Source organism: Prionailurus viverrinus, chromosome F1 (genome assembly GCF_022837055.1).
Source record: "Prionailurus viverrinus isolate Anna chromosome F1, UM_Priviv_1.0, whole genome shotgun sequence".
Taxonomy (NCBI): domain Eukaryota; kingdom Metazoa; phylum Chordata; class Mammalia; order Carnivora; family Felidae; genus Prionailurus; species Prionailurus viverrinus.
The window spans coordinates 14,822,089-14,849,435 of NC_062577.1; the positions used below are offsets into that span (position 1 = coordinate 14,822,089).

The 27,347-nt window shown below is 47.3% G+C and overlaps 1 protein-coding gene across 1 annotated transcript in view; it reads right to left on the reverse strand.

Annotated features, from left to right (window-relative positions):
* TNR (tenascin R) overlaps nt 1-25,034 on the reverse strand; it is an 82,607-nt gene extending 57,573 nt beyond the window's left edge. The window contains exons 1-6 of the mRNA XM_047840799.1: nt 24,536-25,034; nt 21,566-22,042; nt 15,261-15,524; nt 11,615-11,730; nt 9,087-9,237; nt 3,715-3,984 (exon numbers count right to left, since the gene is read on the reverse strand). Coding sequence (XP_047696755.1) covers nt 3,715-3,984; nt 9,087-9,237; nt 11,615-11,730; nt 15,261-15,524; nt 21,566-22,042; nt 24,536-25,034 — 1,777 coding nt within the window. The remainder of the gene's footprint in view (nt 1-3,714; nt 3,985-9,086; nt 9,238-11,614; nt 11,731-15,260; nt 15,525-21,565; nt 22,043-24,535) is intronic.
* Between the last annotated feature and the right edge of the window lie 2,313 nt (nt 25,035-27,347).

A 27,347-nucleotide genomic window follows, 5' to 3' on the forward strand; every position in this document is an offset into this window, starting at 1 on the left:
TCCCACCTCAGGGCCTTTGCACTGCCTGCTACTTTTGACTGGCATGCTCTTCCCTGGATCCACACATGGCTTAGGTCACTTAGGTCTTGGTTAAAACTCCACTCCCTCAATGAGGCATTTCTGAACCACTCAATCCAATGTGGCCCTTCCTCTGTAGCATCCATTTTGCTTCTCAGCAAAATTCTTCTGATTGAAGGATCCTGTGTGTTTCTTCTCCTCTTCCCCCGCTGGAATGTACCTCATGTGAACTGAGAGTTCTTATCTGTCTTGTTTATTCTGTAGCCTCAGTGCCTAGAACAGTGCTTGGCACCTGCTAGGTGTTCAATAGGCACATGTGAAGTGACTGAAAGTTCCATTTTCGGTCTCGTCTGCCACCTCAAAGCCTTTTGAAAAGTCTTGTTAGAAGTTTCGACCGTGGGGCTGTGAGGGCGCTTGAGGCGAGGTGGTAGAGGGAAAAGTAGCTTTGACTGAAGGCAGCTGGTCTCTGCTGGGGTGGCGAATGCCATCCAGGCTGCACCTGCATGTGAGAGGATCCCCGCAGAATCACTGCTGAGCAGGTCGGGTCTCCGATTGTTGTGACGTGGGCCTCTGTAGTCGTTTTTGGCATTGCTGCAGACTGGGGGGCTCAAACACCAGAAATGTGTTGTCTCACAGACTGGAAGTTCAAGATCAGGATGTTGGAAGGGTGGCTTCCTTCTGAGGGCTGTAGGGGAGAATCTGTTCTAGGCCCGTCTCTGCTCGCTGTCAATCTGAGGTGTCCCTTGGGCTTGTAGAAGAATCACCCCAATCTCTGTCGTGTATCTTCACCTGGTGCTCTCTCTGGGTATGTGTCTGCCTCTGTGTCCAAATTTCCCCTTTTTATAAGGACACAGTCATATTGGATTCGGGTTGGCCCCAACGACCTCATTTAATCTGGTCATCAGCAAATGCCTTATTTCCCAACAAGGTCACATATATACAGGTACTGAGGGGTAAGACTTCGACATCTTTCTGGGGACACAGTTCAACGCATAACAGCATTCAAGAGAGGCTTGGGGCATTCAAAGCAGCAGTCTCTGCTTAGCGGAATGCCCTGGAGGCCAAGTTTGGCGTCCTGAGGGATGTACTCAGAGAGGACGCCTCTCCTGTGGACAGAAAGAGTCCCAGGATGTCCCCCATGAGGGTAACTGAAACCAGAGCCACCAAGGGCCGGGGCATCCTGGAGCTGGCTGCTCTCTAACCACTGGCCTAGTGTGTTTCCATCATGGCTCTTTCCTTTTGGGGAGCAGTTCTAAGACCCAGGCAACTATCGTGCTCCCCGTGCAGGAAACAAATCTCTGCTTTAATTGCTTGTGCAATTAGTGCGCTCCTAGTGCCGGAGACGTCACCTGGAAAAGCACTTTGGCTAATTTGAATTTAAGCGGAGCTCCGAAATGACTGAGGGCCCTGCCGCGAGGGTCTGGGCACCCTTTCCGCATGCATTCCGCAAGCAGCCCCAGGCTGGGAGAGCTTGAGCGGAAGCTGCTGGCATGTCCCCACCCCCACGCGTCCCTCACTCCCAGAGCGGAGGGGAAGCAGGCCGGGGTTGCAGGCGAGGAGGCAGCCTCCTAACAGCTGCCAATCCGCCGGGCGACCGGAAACAGAGCTGAAACTCGGGGAGCTCCGAGGAGGCAGAATGTAATTGTCTCGATTGGAATTTTCCTGGGCCACCAGCCAATCCTGCTTCCATCTTGTCGACCTAAGCATCAAGAATTTGCCTTTCATCATGCTGCTTGAGAGCGCCCTTCTCCTTTTCTGCCTCTTCAGACTCCTTATCTGAGCAAAGCACAAGGAAACCACTTTTCAAACAAAAAACGGTCTTGAAATTCAGAATGGAAGGCAGGCCTCGAGGCCCCCAGGAGATCCCGCCACCAGAGCAGGGCAGCAGGCAGGTGGGAGGGGTGGGAGAGGGGGGCTGACCTTGAATTCATCAGGAAGGGACATGGAGTAAGGTCATGCCGAGCCCTGATCGGTGTGGATTAAGTGAAGGAGAAGAAGAAGAGAGAAATGGGCAGAATTTAGTTCCTTTTTTTAGGTGTATATTCAGTCCCTGGGGATCCCAAGATGTGTTCAGTAGAACCTCAGACCGGGGATCCCGTGGGTGGGGTGGAGTCTGGAACAGGAGCTGGGAGAAAGCCTCTCTCTTGGAATCAAACCCTGCCTTCTGTATGTCCTCAATGCCCACACTTGCTGCCTGTTAGCAGGGAGGCTTTGCCCTCTCCCAGGGTGTCCCTCTGTGCAGACGGAGCCCCATTATAAGACTCCAGCCTCCCTCTTGCCTAGGCTGGGGAAGGTGGACTTTGTAGCAGGACCTGGGCACTGCCCTTCTGCTCCCCTCTCTCATGGGAACCCGCTGCCCCCAGGGATCAGGCTCCTTCCTCCATGCTGTAAGTAAATCCTAAACTGAGTAGTCCTCCCAACTTCTGCCACATGGGGGCACTTGCCCAGGGCCGCAGGGACCATCACCTTGCGAGCCCATCTATAGCTCTAACACTAAGTTGCAGGCTCCAGTCTAGGGGATATTTTGGCTTCCATCTGTCGTATCCTTTGCTTTATTTACCAACTGATTTTAAACACCGCTAAAGGATACTGGTGCTGTTTATTGAACCACCCCGAAGCCCCTCGGCTGACTTATCCCATCCCATAACAGCCACAACCCTTAGGCCACAACCCAGGTAGAATGCTCGAAGTAGCCATTCTTCTTCTGCTTTACCCCTCTGGGAGATGCTGGCTCTCAGATCTTACAGATGCTAGCAGTTTCCTTTGATCCCTGGACGACTTGGAGTTGGCAGAGACGTTCTTTGATGTGTGACCTCTCCAGGGCAGAGATGCCAGGATTGAATCCGGGTCAGAGGGAGACTCACTATCTGATCCCAGCCCCTGTTGACCCAGTGAGAGTGCTGGGAAGGCCGTCTTCGGATGGTGCCCGTCCCATTTGTCCCCAAGCTGGCCAGCCTGACGGGCTCCAAGAGAGTCCAGGAGCAGGTCACCGTGAGGTCCGGCCTTTGCGGACTGTGGGTGAAGCTCTTTCAGAGTCCTGATGGCCATGGGAAGGGGGGTGGTCATCACCGCGAGGCAGGTGGGCCTCCTCCCGCCTGCTGTGTGTGGGAGCAGGCCTCCCATTCGCCTTCTTGCTAGTGCTCGCGAAGGGCAGGATGGGTCCCAGAGCCTCAGGAGGAAGGTCTGCTGCTGTCCACGCAAGGTGGGCTTCGCACAGCTCCGTGGGGTGCCAACGTGCTGTGTAGTTAGTATGAATTTATAGAATTATCACAGTGCCAGCAAATAGCAGCAAAGGACCTCGAAGGAGGGCACCTTTCCTAAACTCGCAAAATTGCCATTTGGGCCAGCGGTCTGGATGTGTAAGTCCTTTCAAGACAAACTTTTCATTCTACAAAGGAGATACCTGAGAGCCGTGGAGAAGAGTCTTCGATCAGGTCATGGATCTGGCTGGTGGCCGAGGCAGGACAAGCACCCAGTTCTCCTGAGCACCGGTGCACTGTGTCCCTCTGTGCTGTCACATAACTTCGCCGAGCCCCCCCCCGCCCCCCCCCCCCCTTGCTCCCTTCTTGCAGTTTCTGTGATAACACGGTGCCCGGGCAATGTCACCTCACCCCGTCAGTACCCTTCTTGCCGTGACGACGGCACCAGCCAGGTCAACCCCCTCTCCCTCCCTGCGTGCACCCCCCCAAAGCCTACCTGTTGTGAACTGGGTGGTCGTGGACTGGCTCTCGTTGGTCCCACGGACGGCACTGACCCACACCTCATAGCGGGAGCCGGGCCGCAGGGCCTGCACTGAGTATTGGCTCAGTGGGGGCTGGAGCCGGAAAGTGGTCTTCCCGCCTTCCCCGCCCACCAAGCCATACTTCAAGAGGATGAAGTCGACTTTGGCTCGAGGTGGGGTCCACTCCACGAAGGCCACGGTGTCCGAGACATCTCGAACCAGGATCTGTGTTGGCCCATCAATGACTGAATGAAAAGGATCAAATAGAAACAAGAGTTTGAGAAGTGGATGTTTGAAATCAGCTCTCTCCTTTCCTCCTTCTGTTAACTTGATCAAAGAGAGGATGGGTGTTATTATCCCAATTTATAGATGGGGAAAATGGGACACAGTAAGATGAAATGGTTTTTTCCTGAGGACACATAGAGGCAACAGGGGAAGTGACATTGGAAGTCAGTTCCCCTGAATCTTGCTCTCACCAGGCTACGGCTTTTCCGTGCTGTCACTTCCTCATTTGGGCAGGGGAAGGGTACCTATTGCTTGAGGCCAGCACAGCTTCCTTCTGGAGGTAATGGGACAGAGAGCTGAGAACTGAGCTTCTGGTATGTTTTTCTGCCCTTCTCTTTCTTTGAGCCCTGAGGAAAGATCTACCAAATCATCAGCCCCATCTAAACATCTGAGACTTCCAACTCAGTTGCCAAAGGGGGTATCATGAATATCCAAAAGATATGCTTGCTCAGCCACACCTAGAACTCAGTCAATCCAGTTGCTAAGTCCATACCACAACCCAACAGACATTTGTATGTGTGGACGTAAAACATGCCTTCTGGGGAAACTTGCTTCTCTGGGAAAAAAAAAGAACTCACTTTAGGAATAGTATCTTGTAGGCTATTTTTTCCCACCTGTTCTTGCATATTCCTGAGCTAGGAGGGCACCTCACACACGGGAAGTCCCTCAAGGTTATTTAGCAGCGTATGTCCCTCCTGAGCCCTGGCCTCTGGCACTGAGCAGCGGAGGGGAACATCACTGTGGGGTAGTGTGAACTAGAAAAGCTGGCTGGTTTCCTAGGGTGCCCACTGTCCATGGTTCCAGCACCCACTTGGTGTCCTCTTCATATTGAATTAGTGGTGGGGTAGAGAAAAGGGAGAGAATGTAGAATGGAAATAGAAAAAGAAAGAGCTTAGTGAGGACAATAGAGAATGGTGTTCTCAACTCCTCATGGTAGTTCCGCAAGGCCAATGTGTCCTTCTTGAATTACTCATTATCTTCTCAAAGAGTAGTCCCAGCTTCCATGTTTGCTTTTAGAATATGACTACACCTCTCTGGCTGGAGTTGATTAATATTAATATTAGTATTAATGTTCTTCAAGGATTTGGAATTGGAACCAGAGACTCAGGTTCTCTGGTTAGCTGGTTTGGGACCATGGAGAGCCAGGGCTGGTGTGGCCATTGTCTACCATATTCACACATCAATGTGTGAATGATTTAGGGAGGGAGACAAAAAAGGTGGGGAGGGGGTTAGAGAAGGAAGAGGGTGATTTATAATAAACACGTATTTAGGGGGCATATTGTTACTTCCTAACACAAAGCTCCAAAAACCTTTGGAATTTCCTAAGTGATGAGAGTGATAATGTCTTTTGTTATGTTAATGAGGCGAGGAAGGGGCTGCCTGGCTGAGTAGTAAGCCATGTGACCTCTGGTCCACAACTGTTTCTGCCTGTGTAATGAAGCCTTCATAAAAACCCAACGGGACTAGGTTCAGAGAGCTTCCAGGTTGGGGAACCAGAACCACATGGTTCCACGTGCACCATGCTGGGCCCCAAAATTTTCAGGTCCTTGCCCTGTGTATCTCTTCATCTGGTGTTGATTAGTGTCCTTTAATATCCTCTGTAGTAAACAAGTAATCCAGCAAATGGATTTCCTGAGTTCTGTGAGCAGCTCTAGCAAATTAATCAAATCCGAGGAGGGGGGTGGTGGGAGCCTGATTGATAGCTAGTTGGTCAGAAACAAAGGTAAGAACCTGGACTTGAAGCAATTGGCATCTGAAGTAGAAGGCAGTCTTGTGGAACTGAGCCCTGGACCTACGGAATTTGCTGTTGTCTCTGGGTAGATAGTGTCAGAATTGTGTTGAATTGTAGGATGGCCATCTAGTGTCTCAGAGAATTTCTTTGTGTGGGGACCTCTATCTTCAACACACACACACACACACACACACACACACATGCTGGAATTGGTGCAGAATTTTAGGAACAAATATACATAGAGAAGCAGAAATGAGTGACTGTGTGGAGCTTCTAGAAAGACAGAGAGAGTAACCTGAATCTGACTTTCCATTTTCTGGTTCTCGTTTTTTTATGACACCCAGATGCATTCTGGTCCTAGGGTTTTAGAAGATACTCTTTGTCCTTCCAGTAAATATTCTTTTTTGCTTTAGATAGTATAAGAAAGTTTTTCTTTCTTGTTCCCAGAGAGTCTTGACTAGGACTGTTTTTTTTTAAACCAGTCCACACTGGACCACCTCCTACTGTCTCCAAAATGGAGCGTCTCCCTCAGGATGGGCTCAGTCTGACTCTGGGCTTCTCAATCAGGACATTTCCCTGGTCACTCCACCCTCTTTCTGGGTCTAGCCCAGTCCTGTTCTCTATTAACCAGCTTAGGATTTTTGGCTTAGCATCCACCAAAATGAAAATCACCCGGCCATTTTGTACCACCTGGCTTGGAGTTCAAATGAAGTTCTGTTTTTCATATTTGGGGTAATAATAATTTAACAGAACACATCCAGATGTTTTCAGCATGCTGAACTTAATGGTTTCAGGTAACTTGGACCCTTTAAATTTAATTTAATAGTGAAATGGGAGAAATGGTCTTCTAGCTGCTGTATAAGCATAAAGCCTGAAACCTGAAACATAGATACTCAGGAAATGGGTGTTGAGTAAAAGGAATGAGTGAATATTCTCTGTGTCCATGTGAAAGAAGGGGAAGCATTTCAAAGAGCTGGAGCTTCTTGAGAAAAAAGAAAAGAAGATGTCACAGAGACTCCGATGACCATGTAAGGCTTTGGTCCTCCAACTCTTTAAATCTCCAAGACCCTAATCGGAGTGGATTGTCCATATTAGTGTATGATCTGCAGCACAAATCTGGCTCTAGCTGCAGGAGGTCTTATAATTTGCATTCCCCAGAGGGCCTGCCTGGAAGAGAAGCCAGTCTGAGTGTCTATGAGGACTCAGAACTTCACAGGAGGGGGTTGGTGTAGGTCAGACCTTAGCAGAAGGAAATAATTAAATAATCGTTTCCTGAAAACAGCAGACAGGGTTTGGAGACAGTCATCTCTTCTGTAGCCACTCTTGGATTCTGCCCTTCTGTTGGCCACTTAGTAGTGGTGTCTCGATTCCAGTCAAGTTGGTATCAGCTTGCTTTCAATTAAGTCCTAATTTCTGAACAAACACATGTTCTACTCAAAAAGTAAACTGGAATAAATATTTTTCTTTCCATTTCTTCATGACTCGGTACACAATGCCAAGCTATTAACTAGGACATTTTTCTTAATTGAAAAAAAAAATCTGCCTAACGTTACCACAGATTTTTAAATCTGGAATTTGAATCTTAGGGAACTTCCAAGCCAAAAAATATGGCAAATTTTGCAAAAATGTGGTTTGAGTAGAAGACTGAGGCAGGGTTAGACTATCTTCCCCAAGTGTGGAGGAAGAACTTTCTACAGCTGTAATGCTCTTCTCTGCCCTCTTCTGAACCATCTTCTTTGTCTAGGCTTTTGTTTTCCACTCATGCTTGCTTCATATCAGTTCACAGGAATGACTGGGGGACCTGAAACTTTCCATCCCAGAGGAAGAGCACATGTCATGAAATGTCAGGTTCCAGCATCACCTTTGGGATAGAGTTGTGGAAAAGCTCTAGTCACTGGCGTCTGAACAAATTTCTACAGAGTACTTTTAGGTTTTGTGGCTATGGAGTAGTTTCTTCTAAAACATGTTTGCAGTAGAACAGTAGTTTTAAAATCTTTGTTGGGGAAATAATACTCTTTTCTCTTAAATAACAAAATCTTAAATGACTATACAAAATACAAAACACGTGGCGCTGCCTTGGTTGGAGGGTGTGTTGGGCCTGGGTGTGGGTGTGATCAGAGGCTCAAATCTCCCCTTCGTCCTTGCCCTGAGCCACTGCCATGGAGCCCCAGTGCTCTAATGGAACATAATCTAATGCCACAATAGTTTAAAACCAATGTTTTCTAGACTGAGCATAAGCCTCAGCACCTGATGCTATTTAGTTTGGATCTAATTAGCAAAGTATGAATCACCAGTCCATAAACATGGTCTCATTACATGGTGTTGTGGTTCCTCTTCCTGGCCAACTTGGCCTTTGTCCTAAACTCATGACTGGCTTTCTTAGGTGTCAGTGTGGGTTTATGAAAAATAAAGCTGTACCAATATTCCCCTATCTCAGTTTCTGTTAACTAAAAGGGGAAAATGCTTAACTTTTGAGTCTCAGCTCCCCCATCAATAAAATGAGAACCAAAAATGATACCAGATTCTATTTGTAACTTTTGAGAAGTTCTTGGGAAGGGCACATGCATATGCATCATATTTGTTAATTTACAGTATTAAAGTTGGCCTTCCTTTGTTAGCTAAGAAAACAAGAAGGCAAAATATGGCACAGGTACTGAATCAAATCTAGAGACAATGATCTTGCATAAGATTAACTGTGGGGATGAAATAATAATCAACTTAAGTCATCACCTTAAACAGTGACCCAACCCACGCTTCCTGGTTTCGGATGATTTGTTTCCGCCTGCTCTCACTCCTAAACGTGTTCTCTGAGTACATGTGTATACACTGGGTATTGAACACTCACATGCCATCAACAGAGTGCTAATCACTTTGTGTGCTTTTTCTGATTTAATTCTCACATCAACTCAAAGAAGGAGGTATTGTTGTTCATCATTAGAAAGTGATGGGAAGTTTGGGAAGGGTTGGATGACTTTCTCCAGATCTCACCATTGATAGGAGTGAGTTAGTTCTTGCTGGTTCCAAAGCTCAAGATACTAGGGGGTGGCAAACGAGGCCTCTTTAAGATCAGAAGAAATACACTGGAAATCTTAACAGAAAATTTCCCCCATAGAATATGCTCCCAGATTTCTGTGCTTGCAAGGATTGGCAGTAGGGAAGATGTTCAGCTAAGTATCTGGTAGGGTAGCTCTATCTCCAGGTACCCAAATCATCTTCAGCTCTGGGAGAAAACCTGGCACCCTCTGTCTCTCTACTTCTTGGGCAATCTGCAGTCCTTTCTCCAGAGTGACCTAATGGATAGGCATAGGAAGAAGGTTTGGAGGCACTCACCGGTAGAGACGCTGGCCGAGGTAGGGGGGCTCCGGGCTTGCTCTTTCAGAGCCACCACATTGACAATGTATTCCTCCCCCGGCTTTAGTCCTGTCTGATTGAAGGATGTTACATCACTGGGGAGCTGTGCAATCACCCCTCCTTCATTATTCTGGAGGGTGGGAGGAAGGGAGAAGCAGAAAAAGCAGAAGAGAAAATCACCGGGAGAGAAAAGTGTGAAATATTGATGGTAAATTGTGAATTAAAACTGGGGCCCACATCTATTCTTGATGCTGACAGCTGAATATCTGGGGCCAGGAAAAAGTCCCAGTAGACTCAGTAAGAATCCTATCACTCTATGAGATTTGGCAAACGGAGAATCCATTTTCAAGAACATTTCTTTGGCCTTTCCTTAGTCTATTGAGTTTGCCAGTACAAATTGGTCATAAGGTGATGTTGATTTACTCTCGCCAAAGATTCAATGTTTGATGGTTACGGCTAACATCCATCAGATTTTTTGGCATTATTATGAGCATGCCCTTGCCTCTTGAGAAGAGTATACTTGTGTCTGTGTGCGTGTCTGTGAACATCTTCACATATACACAACATTTTTCACACTGAGACATTTTCAGTTTTTGGATGAGCTGAACTATCATTTTGCTCTATCTGGAGTTTCTCATGGTGTTACACTGGGTGCAAATCTGTCAATCTCTAGTTTTCCCTTCACCCAGATGAGTTAGGAGTCAGTGATACAACCAGCTATGAAGTACAAAGAAGAGAAAAAGAGAGCATGGAACAAAGAGTAACACAAAGAAGAGAGGAAAGAGACAAGTTGGTGGATGAGGAAATGAGAAAGATGAACCTGATGATGTTGGGTCCAGGATCATCTACCTATCTGTTGGTGTCTGTTATTATGCATTTTCTATGTGTGTCCCTGGAAATGGAGCGGACAAGAAGACTCTTTGTGTCACTTCCTTTCTTCCCTATTCCTTGGACTTTGTTTATGTCCCCCTGGAGTGCCCTATATGTAATTTATAGCCATACCCATAAATCAATGTGACACATGCCCCTCCGCCCCTTCCCCACCCCTCCTCCCTCAGCCAGTGGCGGCAACCTGTGGATCACACAGTTATTCTCTGTGGCCATGTGTTTTATCTTGGCATGCCCTGGCCAAGGTCTTATTTAGAATTTTACGTATTAGATATTAAACAGGCAAACCTAGCACAGGTTTGTTTTTTTTTCCTGCCTCAGATCAGGGTGATAGGATTCTCTCTGCCCTGTTATACACCCAGCTGCCTACCATACATACTTTAGTGGCCATGTTAATGCAGATAAGACATATAAGAAGGTATTTGTACAGAATGCCTGTTCAGATATATTTAGCTTGCTGCGACACAACTACATCCATCTAGAAGGAAAGTCCTGATTTAGTGGACAGAACCTTGCGATAGGAAGTGGAGACCTGGGTTCTTATTTTAAGCCTGCCACCAACCAGCTATCTAATGTTCTTTAAGTTTGCTGAGTTTTAATCTCTATAAACAAACTAGATGTAGGGGCGCCTGGGTGGCTCAGTCAGTTAAGCATCAGACTCTAGCTCAGGTCATAATCTCCCGGTTCATGGGTTCAAGCCCTGTGTCTGGCTCTGTGCTGACAGCTCAGGTCTGGATGAAGGCTCAGACTTTGTGACTCTGTGAACTTGAGGCCTTTGTAGCTCCAGCAGTCCATTCCTCGAAGAATTTTGAAGTAAAATGATGGTGAGATCTCTGTCTTGTTAGCCAAATATGTGTCATCTGTCATTGAGTCTGATGAATGACTGAAAAAATGCTATTTGATATTGAAAGATGAAGATGGGGATAAGGCACCTGAGTGAACATTATGCTCCCACGAGTGCTACAGTTAGGGAGGGTATCAGTCGGGTCAACAAATTCTGGAAAATCGGAACTAGGCAGGCACCTCTGGCAATTTGGAAAAGTTTGTTCTAGATGAACAGAATAAAATACTTACTTCAAAGAATAGGAAGGAATCAGGATACCTTTTTAACTCAAAAACTAATAGCATAATTTGGTTAAGGGAAAAATCTTCTCAGTTAATATGTTACAAAAGGTGTTTTGGGGTTACGCCTCTGACCTTCAGAGACTGAGGCCACACAAGCTGACTTTTGGTGCATCTTCTGCATGGAATGAAGCTATGTGACGGGTTCAGTCTGGCTTTCCCTGTGTCCTAAAGAGAAGCCCCACAGTTTCGAAGCTTTGGTTTTCAGACTCGCTAAAATCATAGCTTGCCAAACCCTAGAGCTGAGCAGAGAGCTGGGGCCTGGTGGCTGCTTCCCACATCCTGTCTTCCAAGGCCAGGCTGGTAGGCTCAGGGCCACTCTTGCTAGTCAGTCCCCACCATGCTTTTGTGAGCCCAGACACCACAAAGGTCCCTTTGTATCCTTAGTGGCATGGAAAGAGGTATTGGGCAGTGTCCTCCTTGAAGCCCCGGATTCCAAGTTGAGGGTACGAATACTCCACATAAGGCTGGTTAGCAGTGTGGCAGATGGGCGTTACCTTTGGAATGAAGCTGATCTCCCATCCATCGAAGGAGAATGAGAAGGGCTCCCATTGCACCTCTACAGTGGTCTCCGTGATCGTCTTGAAGTGTAGCCCTTGAGGGGTAGAGAGATCTGGAACACAGCAATGTGGGTGACCATGTCATGGCTGTCCCTGGCAGGGACAGAGAGCATCACCTGGGGCTTTGCCTGGGTACGATCCCTCCACACCACGGGTCTGCTGGGCAATCTCAATCTTACGACAAACACCGTGGGTCCCACGTGCAGGACTGGCCTGCTCTGTCGTGGCCCTGGTGCTGCTCTGTATTGGTGAATGTATACTTGAGTGAGCTTAACAAACATCATCTAATAACTACTTTTTAAATGCTTTCTATTGCATAATAGGTGACCAAAGACACCCTTTCCTTTCCTTACTAATGTGGCAAACCTTGGTATTTAATATGGTGCCTTTCTCAGAGAATTTGAACACTACCTTTGGAGGCTCTAAGGATTCCTGAGAGGCAATAAAATGTCCCCATTTCACACCCGGGAAGAGAGGTACAGGGACGGTTGGCTAAAGATGTGGAGCAAGCCAACTTCAGAATAAAGACCAGAACGCTTTTCTTGGTCATCTGACGGGCAGTCTGAGTATTCTGCTTAGCCCACATCACCAAGTCTCGGATGGTCTAAGAGTTCCATTTCACATACACAAGGAAAGCAGAGGCACACACATAGGACAATGGCGGACACTGGGAATTTGGCTCTCATTCCACTGTCTCCCTCTTTTCTCTGGTTCTCCTTCATTATTTGTCCCTTAGCTCCCTCAGTCACCTTTGCCTCACTTATCTTGTTTTTAATTCCTTTTTTAATCGCCCCCTATCTGACCCCCATCTGCACACACGCACATGCACACGCACACACGCACGGGCATGCATAGGTTCCGTGAGGTGGAGCTATGCCTGTCCTAATGGAGTTCCAATTACCAGCCCTGAAATACGGCAGCATGACTTTTCTCAGTTCTCCAGGGAGCCTGCTCCCATTTTAGCTTTGCCTCTCGTGGGATATTCCATTGGAAAACTGACAGATTCTCATCCCTCTTGTTTGGAAGCTTCCTCGGTGCTTCTGGGTTGAAAGGCAGGTCTGATTCTGAACCCACTCGAAGGCACGTCAGGTGAGTTTACATGATTTTGTCCTTGTCACCTGGGAGCTTGCCTGAGGGGATGCCCTGAATTGACATAATAAACGCCGTGGGGGATGGAAACCTCATCACGGTGTGTGCACGTGGACCGGAGAGGAGATGCCTGGGAGTCGGGCCAGCCACTTGCTGTGGTGACTCATCCCGGAGCAAGGTGGGAAAAGCGGCAGATGGTGACCTGCCTCTCTGCACAATCATTGCAGATATTTAAAACTGGTTCTCAGGCACCAGAGGAATTTAAAAAAAAAAAAAAAGGTCAAATATAAACAGAGATAATTATAGGCATATTTACAGAGTCAGCATTCATAGGGGGAATCCAGTATTCTAACAAGATCTCTGTCACCTGCAAAGCAAGGGGATGGGACGATTTCTTGCATTCTTTCCTCTCTGCCTGTCCCTGTCCTTCAGTGTGATTCAAGTCCGTGAAACCTTCAAGACCTTCTCTTTTTTCTTTGACCTCTCCTTTCTCTGAACTTCCATGGCATTTATTATCCAAATACCATCTTGTCCTTTGGGACCTACATAAAATGGACTGAGATCTCTTATCCCTTATTTGGTGATAGGTCCCATTTACTGACCCAGGGGCTTCTGTTTCATGGTTACTATCTTGTTCCAGTTTCCTGCTACCTCTAAAATCTCTGGGCAACGTAGTAAAAAGCATTTTGTCTTTGTCCCTGATTCTTGGCACACAGCTCCTAAAACTTTTGGAATCTCCAGAGCGATAAGAATATCTTTTTGTATGATTGTGAGATAGATAGCTGGTTTCCAGAAAAGCCATGTCACGATTTAAAAGATCAGAACCTTCAACCCATCTTCCAACCTCCAGGGAACAGGGGGAGACGCGCTGGAGACTGAGTTAATTACCAATGGCCGGTGATCGATTCAATCGTGCCTACATGATGAAACCTCCACAAAAATCTCTAAATATCAGGGTTGGGAGAGTTTCCAGGTCGGCGAACACGCTGAGGTGCTGGGAGGGCGAGGTGGCCAGGAAGCCACATGGAAGCCCCCCCCCACCACCACCCCCCCGACCCCTTGCCCTATGCATCTCTTCATTTGCTTGTTCCTGAGTTGTATCCTTTATAATAAAGCAGTGCTGGTAAGTCAAGCACTTTCCCGAGTTCTTTGAATTTCTAAGGAGTTGTCCAACCCAAGAAAGGGTTGCGGGAAACTGTTGTGGGCCAATCAGAAGTGCCGGGAATGGGGCGCCTGGGTGGCGCAGTCGGTTGAGCGTCCGACTTCAGCCAGGTCACGATCTCACGGTCCGTGAGTTCGAGCCCCGCGTCAGGCTCTGGGCTGTTCGCTCGGAGCCTGGAGCCTATTTCTGATTCTGTGTCTCCCTCTCTCTCTGCCCCTCCCCCGCTCATGCTCTGTCTCTGTCCCAAAAATAAATTAAAAAACGTTGAAAAAAAAAAAAGAAAAAAAAAGAAAAAAAGAAGTGCCGGGAAAAACTTTGGACCAGTGACTGGCACCTGACCGGGCGGTTCTGTGAGATACAGGCCCTAACCTGTGGGATCTGATGCTAACTCCAGGTAGATGACGTCAGAATTGAATGGAATTGGAAGTCACCCAGCTGGTGTCTGAGAGTTGAAGAAGCAGTATTGGAAAAGATGATTTAAGAAATCAGAGGTGTCTAAAGAAAAAAAAATAACAGTGCCTTTGTTTCTTCTCCTCCTCCTCCTCCTCCTCCTTCTTCTTCTCCTCTTTGATGTAGCCAATGTTAATACTTGGTATGCAAGCTTTTAAAATTTTTCTGTGCTTAAATAAAATACGTGTAAAACACAGATATGCACCTATAGGAATTTCTCCCTGTTCTGGAGAAAAAAGAAAAGCTCTTGCTTATGGAGAACAGTTTAGCTGGCCTCTGCCTCTGTCTCCACCTCTCTTTCTCTCCACCGAATCTTTCTAAACTATGCTCTGGAGCTTTACCTTTTATAATCAAGACGGACTCTATTTTGCTAAACAAAAGACCATGAAGAAATTATGCCACTTCTCTCTGAGGAGAAGTGGGTGTTGTCAGTGTGGTTTTAAATAAGATTTTTTTCCCCACTCTGCTATACACTTACCATCTGTAACATACCATTTAGCACTTGCTTATTATACGTCCTATTTCATATCTCCTCGTTTTGAATCCCTAACTAGATTCAAAGTCTGCATAAGTCTCGTACTTTCTTTGACTTCTAATCAGACTCAAGCTTATAACAAGTCAGAACTCAATAATTGGTTTTTGTCCTTTTGGTTCTATAATTGATGGGAGCTGCCTGCATTTGGAAATTCTCTTAATCGGAAGTGCCTTTTTAATGATTTACCCTTTACTAAGTGGATCACGTTGTTGGAAGCCCTTTTCCTCAAGAGCAATGATTATCGCAGGCATCCCCGAAGAATTTAGAAAAGACACTGCTATCATGAATGCCCATGATCTCATGTAGGAGAAAAGAAAAATGAAGTAGGATGGGGAAATGTTACGTACGGGTGGCCACCTTGGCAGTGATGGGAAGGCTGAGGATGTTGCTAATGACAGCGTAGACGCTGATGTTGTAGGTGAGACCTGGCTCCAGCTCCGTGATGGTGACACCACTCCAATCTCCAGGTACCCGCCGCTGGAGCTGGAGGCCCCCCAGGGCCGTCGGCTGGTAAGAGATCACATATTCCGTCACTGCCATCGGCCCGTCCCATTCCAGCTCAATGGACCTGTCGCTGATACCAGCCACTCGCAAGTCCTCTGGAGGGGCAACTACCGGGAGGCAATACACAGATAGCATGAGCTCAGAGGACTGCCTTCCCCATCCTGGACTCAACTCTCTTCCTCACATCTCACCCCACATGCCTGTCTGTATGTTCTACTCCCCTCGCTGGCCTTGGGTGATTTGTAACTCCCTTTTGTTGTCTTTTCTGTGCTCAGTATTTCTATCCCCACGGGGCCCTGAGTGAGTGGTATGCTGGAGCCTGCTCTCGCTGGCTTGCGAAAGTTGAATGTCAGATTTTCAGGAGTTTTTCAAGACAGCTGTTACACAGAGCCATCGTTAAAGATTAAACTTTATAAATTTACAATTAAGTAAACTGTATTAAACACAAGGTAGTAAATACTCAAAACTCGTCCCTTTCAAGTTATTCCACTAAGTTTTACTCTTATCTACGTCCTTGAGGTGGTTTACATGTGTTGTCCCTCTCTGGCGGAGATACTGTATAATTGCATTCTACTGCAAAACTGTTCCCGACCCCATGTTTAGTGATGTGTGTCATGTTGGTGTTTTGAAATTGGCCGTGGAAAGAGTATTTCCACCATGGACACTGGCAAATGCTACAAAGCCAGGTTTTTAATTTTTTCCCTTAGAGAGTTAGTTGTTACATATTTAACAGCACACAGCTGGCCAACGTTTCTGGTGGTGTAATAAGTGTATGTCACCAGATTACCCTGGGAACCAATATTTGATTTGGCAAGTGGGAATAAAGGCTTATGCCTGGTTATCTTACAAAATATAAGAAGCCAAAACAGTAAGTTCTGGGTGCCATGGACCTATGAAGGCCTTCAAAGGCTTTATCGTATTATTTTCCCTTTTAAAAAGAGAGTGTTTAAGATTTGAAAGAAATGTAACTTGTGTTAAACTAATTTTTATTAGCCTTGATCTTGGGGATGATGATAAAGAGGCATTCTTGAGGGCTTTGCTTTTTCTCTCTTGTTCCACTTCTCAAATGTTACTCAAAGTATCACCCAAGAATAAACCTCACTGAAATAGTCTTTCATGTATGGCTCCCTTAGGAAGTGAAGACGCACCACTAGTGTGAGTATTAAATAATTGAACCTTTGAGCCCAATTGGGGGGGGGGGGTGTGCCTGTCTTGGGACCTGCCCAGAGATTAAATTTAAAAAAATTGGAAATATATTTAAATCATTGTAATTAACTCATAAATTTACATGTAGTGAAGACTGTAGTTAGCTTATGAGTTGCCTTTGGCTTTGAGCCTCTCCTCTGAATGTTCTCACTCTTTCACCTCCACAAAAGCACAGGGCTGAGCCAGCTGCCATTCACAGGATCATGTGAGTGGGGAGCACTCTTGTGCTCACACAGGTGCCCCCAGCTCCTCGGCAGAGGCAGAGATAACTAGCCCTTTAACTCAGACTCATGGGATGGAAATTAGGAACATATATTTGCGGTGTTTGGCATTTGCTTTGACTGTTTTTTCCCCAAACTATTCATTGTATAAAACCATCTAGAAAGCAGAGCTCTCTCTGATTGAAGATGGCGAATGCTGACTGAAACAAAAAAATCATAAACATTCGGGTTTTTTTTTTTCATTTATAAGACCAAATACATGTAAATGAGATTTCAATAATTAAACTTCAAACGATCATTTATAAGCTCATATCATTTCTAATGCTGACATTATTAAAGCTTTGAAGGGTGCTGAGATCTTTGGGATAGCCTGTGTGATGCACGCCAGCCCCTGGACCAAGGCAAGATGGGTTTATATATAGAATGTGTCAGTGCTTTGCATGATTATACTGAGCATTTATTGTATCCCAGGCACAATGCCAACCATTCTTGGATTATCCCATTTCATTCTCTTACCAACACTATGAGATAGGTATTATTATCACTCCTATTTTATAGATGAGGAAACTGGCTCCCACAATCAGCAAACACAGAAGCTAGGATTTGAATGAGGCATAATGGTTCTAGAACCTCTTAGTCAGTAAACAATTATCACTCTACATTTGCCCAGCATTTCCCGGTCTATAAAACATGTTCAGACACACCATCTAAATGAAATGTTAAGAAGTCCTTTAATGGCAGCCTTATGAGGTAGATTGGGTAGATATAATGATCCCAAATTTATAAGTGGAGAAACTGAGACCCAGGTTAAGGGACTTGCTAAAAATTCAAAGAGTTGGGTCAGAATTGGTTCTCAAACCCATATCTTCCGTACCTAGCGTTCTTTCCCCTACAATTTGTAGGACAGGTTACGGATTGTGCCAGATGCCTTTTTTCATTTATACACAGCCATCTAAAGTAAATTGCAGTAAAGGAGAGTTCAGACTATTCTTTAGGACATGAATTCTGAATTGGTGCTTATCCTAGAGGTAAGAAACTTATTGTAAAAAGGATTCTCTACTGCTTGCCTCTTGCGATCCAACACAACTGATTCTAAGTTGCCTAAGTGGGACTTCTCCTCTCATAGTCACAGAAGTGGCCATTCCAAATTTCAGGTCATCAATAACTCCTAGAGTGCTTGGGACGAGTCAGTGTATTCCTTTTTGGTTCATTCTCCCAGAAAATAAAGCAAATAATGATCCAAGCAGAGAATTTTGGGATTTTAAGGTAAAAAGGGAGTATAGAAGGATTTTTGATCTTGACAGCTTAACTTGGCAAGTTTTTTATCTTGAGACCTGAGCCTGGTGGTAAGCACTGCCTTCGCTTGTGATGAGAAAGCAGCAATGGTGTTGTTTGTGGTGGAAGGTACTCTTGGGGGCCGTGGCTCAATGGAAGAAGCCAAGACCACCACCATTCATTCTATGCCTCAGCGGCAGCCGTGTACTGGGATGTCAGTAATTCTCATAAAATGAAATGGTATTGAGCTATTAAAAAACACTGAAGAACAGCCATATGCCTTGATTCAATGAGTCTGGGATGGAAGCAAAATGTTCGTGGTCTTACTTTCTTTGGGATTCTGACTTCGAACTTGGGGGTAGAGCAGACAATTAAAAAGGAATAAACTGTGGCTTGAAGAATCAGAGTTGCTTATCCGCAAAGATTCCATGCCGTTGACTTTTTAGATCTTGCCTCAGTTGTGCACATATGTGGTGAGAGCAGTTGGAATTAGTTCCACGAAGTGTCTTGCTCCAAGGAGCGAGTAATTTCAGGTACCAAAGGTTGGCTGGCTGCACTGCAGGCAGAGGCAGAGGCTGACGTTGATGGATCTCCGCAGGTCTGACTGAAGTCCAGGGAACAGCAATCTGGATTGTTTCAAGTCCCTGCTCTGGTGGTTCTTTAATCCTGCTGACTCATGGGGAGTTTTGGCCAGCTCACTGGACAGATCCTGTGCTAACCTCCTTCACTGGGGGCAGACGTGGACAAATAGTTTAACGTGCTTCTCTACCCCACCTCTAACACCTTAAAAACTCATTTGACAGGGCTCAGCTTTCCTATCAAAAGATTATTTCTTTATGTATGTGGCTCTTAAAATTTTTATTTTTCAATTCCGCTCTAGTCAGCAGCCTGGAGAGGATTAAAGAGCGCTAGAAGTTGGTAGGAGACCAGGGTTCTCATTCTTTCTCCGCCATTAATTAGCGGTCTGGCTCTGGAAAAATCTTTCTGTCTCTCTGGACTGCTGCTTTTTAAATTTGTAACATGAGAAGCCCAGTGTAGCTTCTTTCTACTGCCTGTTTTGAGTGCTCATATTCATGCATTTTTTGTTCTATTATCTTTACATGGCCAGAGAACAGAGGCAGAAAGGTTGAGATTTTGTCCCATGGCATGCTATGAGCAAAGATCAAGGCTCAGAGTCAAATATAGTGGGCTTGTTGACACTATTCAATTGTATTCAAGCTCTAGTGGTCTAGGGGGGCTCAGAATGAAGCCCACACAGTGGGAAGCTATTTGCCATGGCCTTGCCAAAGAGAAAAGAATGACACGTGCAGAGGTATATTTTGTGGCTCTCCACGAGCTCACCTTCCTTGTTCTCTCTCCTGTCCTCACTCCTGCTGGCAAGGGAAGCAGTGACGCTGTGGTGTGTGCATCTGGCCAGAAATGGCAAACAGTGGGTAAACAGCCCCCTCTCCCACAGCCTTTTCACAAAGAGCAAGCAAAGTAGCACTTTAGATAATGACCTAGATACTTCTCTGGAAGAGACCTGTAGTGTTTGGTTTGAAAGGCAGGCATTGAGAGCAGCACCTCCTGCAATGAGTGGTGGCTCCAGGGTTGCTATAGAAACAGGTGGAGGTTATGCAACTGTCCTTCCTCACATGCTTGGGGAACCTGTGAAGTAATTCATCCTGGCCTCCGGAAGTCTTCTTCAAACAGCACAGAGGTAACGTATTGGAGGTAACATGTGTTCATGGTTTGGAGTCAACAGAGCTGTGGTTATGCCAGGAGCTGCTGTGTCTTCCATGAGTGGCCAGGTGGGCTTATCTACCGTTCAGTCTGGATCCAGGGTCAGGTTAAGATTTTGTTTGCAAATTGACCCATTTCTGTAGACAAGCAGGGTCAAGAACATGGCAGGTATGTAGAGCCCAGCAAAGATCTACTCTGTTGAGAAGCATGTGGGCCACAGAATAGCCATCCATGGCAATGGCTCAAGCCAACCCTTAGCATCCTCTGATGGGGCTTCGTGGAGCCTCGTCCTGTGGATGGAATCTAGGGCCATGTTTCACCCTCCCCTTCCCAGCGACTACCTACCGACGTGGGATTTAAACAAAGGCTTAACTTAGTGATGAGGCTTAACTTCTGCTTGAATCTTCTTTTGGAACAATTGGTATAACAGCTATTTGTGTTTTTAGAAAGATAGCTCAGTAAACAAAATTGGGAGGCTAAATGAGATAATTGAATATGGAAAAAAATGAAGGAATGTGAACGATTCCTTTCCTTAGCAGTGTGTTATTGCCTTGCTTTTTTCGTTTTTTTGTTTTTTGTTTTTTCATTACTGCCATTGATCTTTTGAGAGAATTTAAGTTGAAGTCACAACTCAGGGAACCTTGTCCGACTAGTCTGTTTATCTGGGTGGGGGTCCCTGGCGATGTTGAAGAACAAAAAGCTACTGAAGTTGACCTTCCAGGGGACAGTCCATCAGAAGGCTTAAACACATTTGTTACGATTTTCATTTTTAAATCTTCCCAGTGGTCAATCGGAACCACTGTTATGGATTTGATCGTAAATGGAAAGGATCGAGATCAGTCACTTCACCTGCTACAAAAACAAAATGTGTCAGCAAGAGTCACTGATTTAGTTAGAAGAGGATGAGCAATAAAAGTGAGATGATGAAAATAATCTGCTTTCAGCTGAAAAGAACTATCTCCCATGAGATATTAATATTTTTCCCACTGCTGGATTTAGATGTTCATTTCAGGACAGCACCTTTGTATCAGCTTCCACGAGGTAAGACTACAGATGGGGCTGGTTCCAATTCGCTCAATGTCATCTGGCACAAAGCAAGTCACAGCCTTTTAATATTCTGTACTAATTGGTAGAATGTGAGTTGTTGCTTGATGCTGTTAGGACTTTATTCCTGTTTATATTTCATTCCTTGCCTGTAAAGACTTTTTTTTTCCACGTGGACACTAGATCATTTCATAAATGAATAACCGCTGGCAATACGTAAGTTCTGACATAACCAGAGTGCCTAGTGAGTCTGTGCAGTAGCATTGGGAAAGACGTGTCCCTGGAATATGGCAACAGGTGAGGGGATATTTTGGGGCAGGTGGAGCTCGTGGAAACCCCCTGAGTTAGAGAGTGGCCGGTCCCACGGTGTGGCCCTCTGCTTTCTTCTGCCTCAAGGACAGTGCAATGCTGCCACCATTATTACCATTGTCGTTCCAGTCGCAGGGGTAAGATCCAACTTTCAGCCAAACTTGACTTTCTTGGTGCCTGCCCTTCCCCCCCTTAAATCTGCCTCGTCAACTGTGACTGACTCAAGAAACCAGCTTTCTTGTAAAGCAAATGAGCATAGCCCAATGGGGAATTATTTCGCATGAAATACACCGTCCCTCCCATCTCTCTTCCCGCTTCCGGTGAGTTTGCCCAACGCCCCATGCAGCTCCACTTCCTACCTCCCTTCCTACCTGCCGAGCAGTCAGGGCCCTGGTAGCCCTCTTCACAGAAGCAGAGCCCCTCCTGGCAGTGTCCTCGCCCACTGCAGGCGTTCAGACACCGCTGCTGGCTGCAGTCCTCACCCACGTAGCCCTCCTGGCAGAAACAGGTGCCATTGGTGCATATCCCCTTCCCCGAACAGTCCCCGGGGCACCTCAGCTCGCTGCAGTCCTTGCCCGTGTAAGGCTCTTCACAGACACACTCCCCGTCCACGCAGAGCCCCCGGGAGCTGCAGTCCGTTGGGCACCGGAGCTCTGAGCAGTCGCCCCCGCTGTACTCGCTGTCACAGATGCACTGGCCATCCACACACACGCCCCGGCTGGAGCAGTCCAGGGGGCAGTACGGTTCAGAGCAGTTCTTGCCAAACCAGCCTTCATTGCAGATGCAGCCGCAGGACTGGAGGCTGAAGTTGCCATGGCCGCTGCAGTGAGGGATATAGTCCAGTTGTCCTGCAATGGCCAAGGAGAAGGTCAAAGGGCAGCAGCGGCACCTCGGGTAAGTGGTGCATGTTGGGGGTGTGGCAGGCAGAGACCTCCTCTCGCTCTCTGGTCAGATTAGTGTTGCTGACAGTGAAACTTCACCCAGTTTGGTACATAACCAGTTGCATAAATATTTTCCCCCAGTCTGGGTTGCCCGTGCCTCGCACCATGCCGGGGGCAAGGATGAATGAGATCTGGCCCCTCATCCCCCAGGAGCTCACCTTCAGTGTGTCTTAGCTTGGGTTTCCTAGAAGTAGTCCTCGGATGAGGACTCAGGTCAAGGTGACTTACGAGAAAGTGCTCCCAGGAGAAACTGGTCAGGGAGAGAGGAAGATGAGGGAGGGAGGAGCCAAGCCACAGCCCAAGCCTGTGTGAACGGGCAGAGTCGTAGGGAGGATAACCTGGGTTTAATCCTTCAGGATGCTCCGGCCACAGGTCGGATGCAGGTCAACCTCATCATGGCTTAAGGGCTGTCCTGGGGTGGTGTAAACGCTCATGCTCTTCCCTCGTCTTCTCGGGCAGGCCAAGGAGGTTCCCTCAGACCAAGGATAGTCCATGACAAAGACGCCCAGGGTCTGGCTGTGGGGACTGATGGAGACCCAAGGGATATAGGCTGAGTGCTGAGTCTGAGACACAGGGTCATATGTGCTACAGACCCATCTTGCTCCCTCTTCTTCCCCTCCCCCCCCCCCCATCTAACTACCTCTGCTCATTTATCACAACTCAGCACCAGGGTAACTTCTAAGGCTTCCCATAACTCCAGTCTCATTTAGTTACCGCTCGCTGTGATCTTTTTGGATTTTACGCATGTCTCTGTCCTAGCCTTTACCACACTCTAACTACAGTGGTTGATTTATCTGTCTAGCATGAATCAAATAAACTAATTAAGCAAACACAAGCCCAGTACCTGCTTGGCATGCTTCTCTGCACTTGGCTCTGGGGACAAGTAAGTTATATCCTTTTTTAATTCTGCCACTTTACGTAGCCCCATGGTCTGAAGGGACACCACACTGACATTGTTTCACACAATTCTTGCTTGTAGATTTTTCCACGTCTGCTGGGGAGCCTGAGGGGAGGCTGGTAGAATGCCCACTCAGACGCTGCCCAGAGTTCATGTCCATGAACACCTATGACTTCCCCATATTCCTCAGCTCCGCTGAAAAGGCAAAGTAGCCTGAAAGTTCTCACTGAAGAACAGGAAGAATGGGAGGCTGAACAACTAACTGGACTTTCTCTTGTCGTCTTCACAATTGTTTATTTACAGTTTCAGTTTTGGGGAGGCGAAAGAGGTATGGAAACCTGTGGAATATTTCACTACTCGAAAGCCTCCCCTAATCTTGGTATGTGTCTGCTACCCTCTGGACACGTGGGCCATCCAGCCCCGTTAAAGGTCATCCCTGCTGCCTCCTGCTTCTTCTCTGTGAAGGCCTTGACATATCAGACCCTGTAGAGGTGAAAACTAGAACCCAAGTCAGTAAAGACAAATCCCTCTTCTCATCAAAGAATGAATGGCCTGGGTCTACGATACCTGCTGGATGAGAGGACTGAGCACGAAGGAAACTGACACAATTTCTATATATTCAGGGTCAGCTGATAACTGTTGCTTCCGTGGTGCTCACCGGCAGGCAGGCTTTCACCTGGAGAGCTCAAATCTTATACTAAATAACCCCTGCCATTCTAGCGTAATCAGCATTGTTAGGTGGGGAAGGAAGGCACGGGTTAGTTCCATAACTTGCTTAAACATCAGCTAGTAAGTAGCAGAGCCAGGGTTTGAACTCAGGGAGTCTGGCCCTGAAGATGTAATGACTTCTCCCAGAGAGGTCAAGTCAGAAATTCGTAAGTGTCTCTAGTCGGGAGTGGGTGAGGCAAGACGTAAGTAAATCTCTTAGACACTCAGCCTTTGGGGGCGTGGAGTGAGCTCTGTGATTGTGTGTGAGCAGGTGTGTGTGTGTGTGTGTGTGTGTGTGCAAGCGCACCTGCATGTGTGTCTGCGGGGGGAGGGGGGGGGGCAAAACCTCCATCTTGCCAGAGAAGACGGGGACAGGTCCTCCGAGACCTTAATGACTATCATTGACTCAGATGGGAGAGAGGCTGTGACAGAGAGAACAGAGGACCTGCATTCTCTAGTCCCGAGGTTAACATGGATAGGTATCAGTTCAACAGCCTGAGAAAACCAAAGATGAATGAAGACAGACATCAGATTCCCCGCTCGCCACAGAAGTTGCTGCGCTGAACCGATGTACCATTACCTGACACGTCCCTCCAAAATCAGGTTAATGTATTTCAAACCGGCTGAGCAGTGGAGAGAGTCCCTGCCCTGAATCCCCCGGGGAGGGACCGCATTTAGATCACCGGGACATATGAACAGAGAGCTGCAGACGAGGGCAGTTTTCCCTCCGTGGGTGCGCCGTCCCCCCTGTGCCTCTGCTCCCCTCCGGACACCCGTGCGCCCCCAGATCCTACCTGTGGCCGCGCTTTCCGGGCAGCAGTTGCTGTTGCACTGGTCCCGCAGCACCGACACCTCCCTTTCCAGCATCTCGATCCGGCTCAGCAGCTCCTGCAGCACCCGGGCGGAGCCGGCGCACGGGCAGGCCTTTTTGGGGAGGTTGATCCTGTGGGTGAAGGTGACCTGGCTCTCATGGTCTGAGGTCTGGCCCGTGTACTCTGTCAATGCCTCGTCTTCGGCACTCACCTCCTGCTCGGCCGAGGCCTCCAGCCCCGAGGAGCAGAGGCTGTCCAGGGGCACGTTGATGTTGTACACGTGGTTGAAGACCACCGGCCGCTCTTTGCCGGAGGCGTTGTAACTGGCAACACCTCCTTCCTCCTCCACCGCCTGTCTCTGGACCCTCTCGGTGGTGACCTCCAGCTGACACTCGGAAGGCTTGAGCAGGGAGCCCAGAAGGATCAGGTTGACCCCGATGAGCATGTTCTTCAGGACCACTGTTTCCCCGTCTACCCCCATCCTCTCGGCCAGAGCTCTGGGTTCGAGACCAGCCTGCAGCTCCCAGCACCGAGCTGCGGGAATCTGCAAGAGAAACCACGGAACAAGATGACCCCTGAGAGCTGTGCCAAGCGCCACGGCTGGGCACAATCCTACAAAGCTAAAGAATAGGCAGTTGAGATTTTCCATGGGGAGGCTGGGAAGGGACAATGGCTACCAGGGTCAAAAAAGGCCCAGAGCTTTGTCGCCAAGGGGGAGGGATCTTCTGCTGAAGGACATCTTGATTTCCCAAAAGACTTATCTAGAATGTATGGGGCTGGCCCCTGTGGTGGGCAAGTGGTCCCAGCAAAGGGGACCTGTGAGGACAGCCAGACAGACTGTTCCTCCAAGGAGAGCTCAGAGCCTCTTTCACGTCTGAGTGAGAAGTAGGACAAAGGGCACCGTGGAGCCTCAGGCGCATCCTCATATTTTCCCACAAGTTTATTAGCAAGGGTCCCCGTCAGCCACTTCAAAATAACTTATTAACTCCTCTAAGCTCATGTATTCAATACAAGTTGACTTTTGAATAACCAACCAGGCAGATAATATAGTTCCAGGTAATTGTGGTTGTTAATAATCCTAGGGTACATTTGTGATTATCGGGGACTGTGTGAGCCGAACTTTCTTTTAATCTTCTCATTAGTTTAGTCCCGGTGCTTTGTGACCACAGGGTGCCTTTCTTCCGAGGTCCTGTTTAAATTGCTAAAATAATGCATTAGCTCCTCTGCTGATTACCTAGTCACCAAGAACCACAGAGAACAATAAATTTACTATAATGCAAATCAGTTTTACGGAAATTATATTTCTTTTTTATTCCCTATGTAAAAGAGGAAAGAGGCTTACAAAGTTTGGTTCTAAAGGTAGTGTTAGAGCTTCTAAGAAGATTAAAGACGGAGGGACGGGGTAAGGGTGGCTCTGACTCTGAGAGGAAGGCACAAAGGATGGCTGATGCCATCTGAATGTGCGCGGTGTCCAGACTGCGCTGTGCATCCTGCACGGGATCTTCCTGGCCCGCAGGCAGCCCCACGAAGGGGCCCGGCGACTGTCCCCATCTCATAATGGAGGCAGCTCTGCCTGGAGAGGTCAGATTTGAATACGGGCCTGACTGACTCCAAAAGCTGTGATCTTGACTGCTGTGCTCCATCTCATTCCTTGAGAAGCATGTTCAATTCTCTGTCGTCTCTGCTGGAAATTGTGTTCACACTAGGATCTTCCCAGGAATATTGAAATTAGAGAGTTTTGCTAGGGTCAGGTCCAAGGTTCCTTCCTCCGTGAAGCCTTCTCTCGCCTGTTCCCTCCTATCCCTTGCTCTGTTCCCCCAGTGAGGCGAAGTGAACCCCCGCTCTCCTCGCGGAGCCCCTCTGACAGCATTTCTCACACTAGACCTGGGTTTCCTTTGCCTGTTTCTCCCCACCTAGACTGCTAAATCCATTCCGGTCAGACCACGTCTTCTCTGCAGCGTTTGACGTGTGCCTAGGGCAGCAAAAGTGCTCACTACGTGGCTGTTGAATGAATGAGTGGGCGCATGGAAGGGTGAATAAACAGATGAATTAATAAGTAAATGACCAGTGAGCAAAGGGTTGAATCATTCTCCAAGTTATTTTATCTCCTTCTATTATCTTCAAGTTATTCACTATTCTCATCCATCCATTATTCTCAACTGAACAATGTCTGAGGGTTGATTTTGGTAGGAGTAATCTGTATTAGTGACTAGTATAAAAACTATGTCTCAGGGCGCCTGGGTGGCTCAGTTGGTTAAGCATCTGACTTCGGCTCAGGCCATGATCTCATGGTTCGTGGATTTGAGCCCCGTGTTGGGCTCTGTGCTGACAGCTCAGAGCCTGGAGCCTGCTTCAGATTCTGTGTCTTTCTCTCTCTCTGCCCCTCCCCTGCTCTCTCTCTCCCTCTCTCTCAAAAATCAATAAACATTGAAAAAAATTTTAAAACCATGTCTCATTACTTAGCCACCTTGACGTTATACATTCGACCATAACCTGTCCCTGTTTCCAGTATGAAGAGGAAGCAGAACAGAGCTGTTAAGACTACAGGCACTGGAGCCAGACTGTCTGGGTTCACACCCAGCTCCTTTGGTTTCTAGCTGTACGTAGATCATTTAGCCTCTGTGCCTCTGTTTCTCCATCTATAAAACAGGGATTGGGGCACCTGGGTGGCTCAGTTAGTTAAGTGTCTGGCTCTTGGTTTTGGCTCAGGTCATGATCTCACAGTTCGTGAGTCTGAGCCCTGTCGGGCTCCACACTGATGGTGCAGAACCTGCTTGGGATTCTCTCTCTCTCC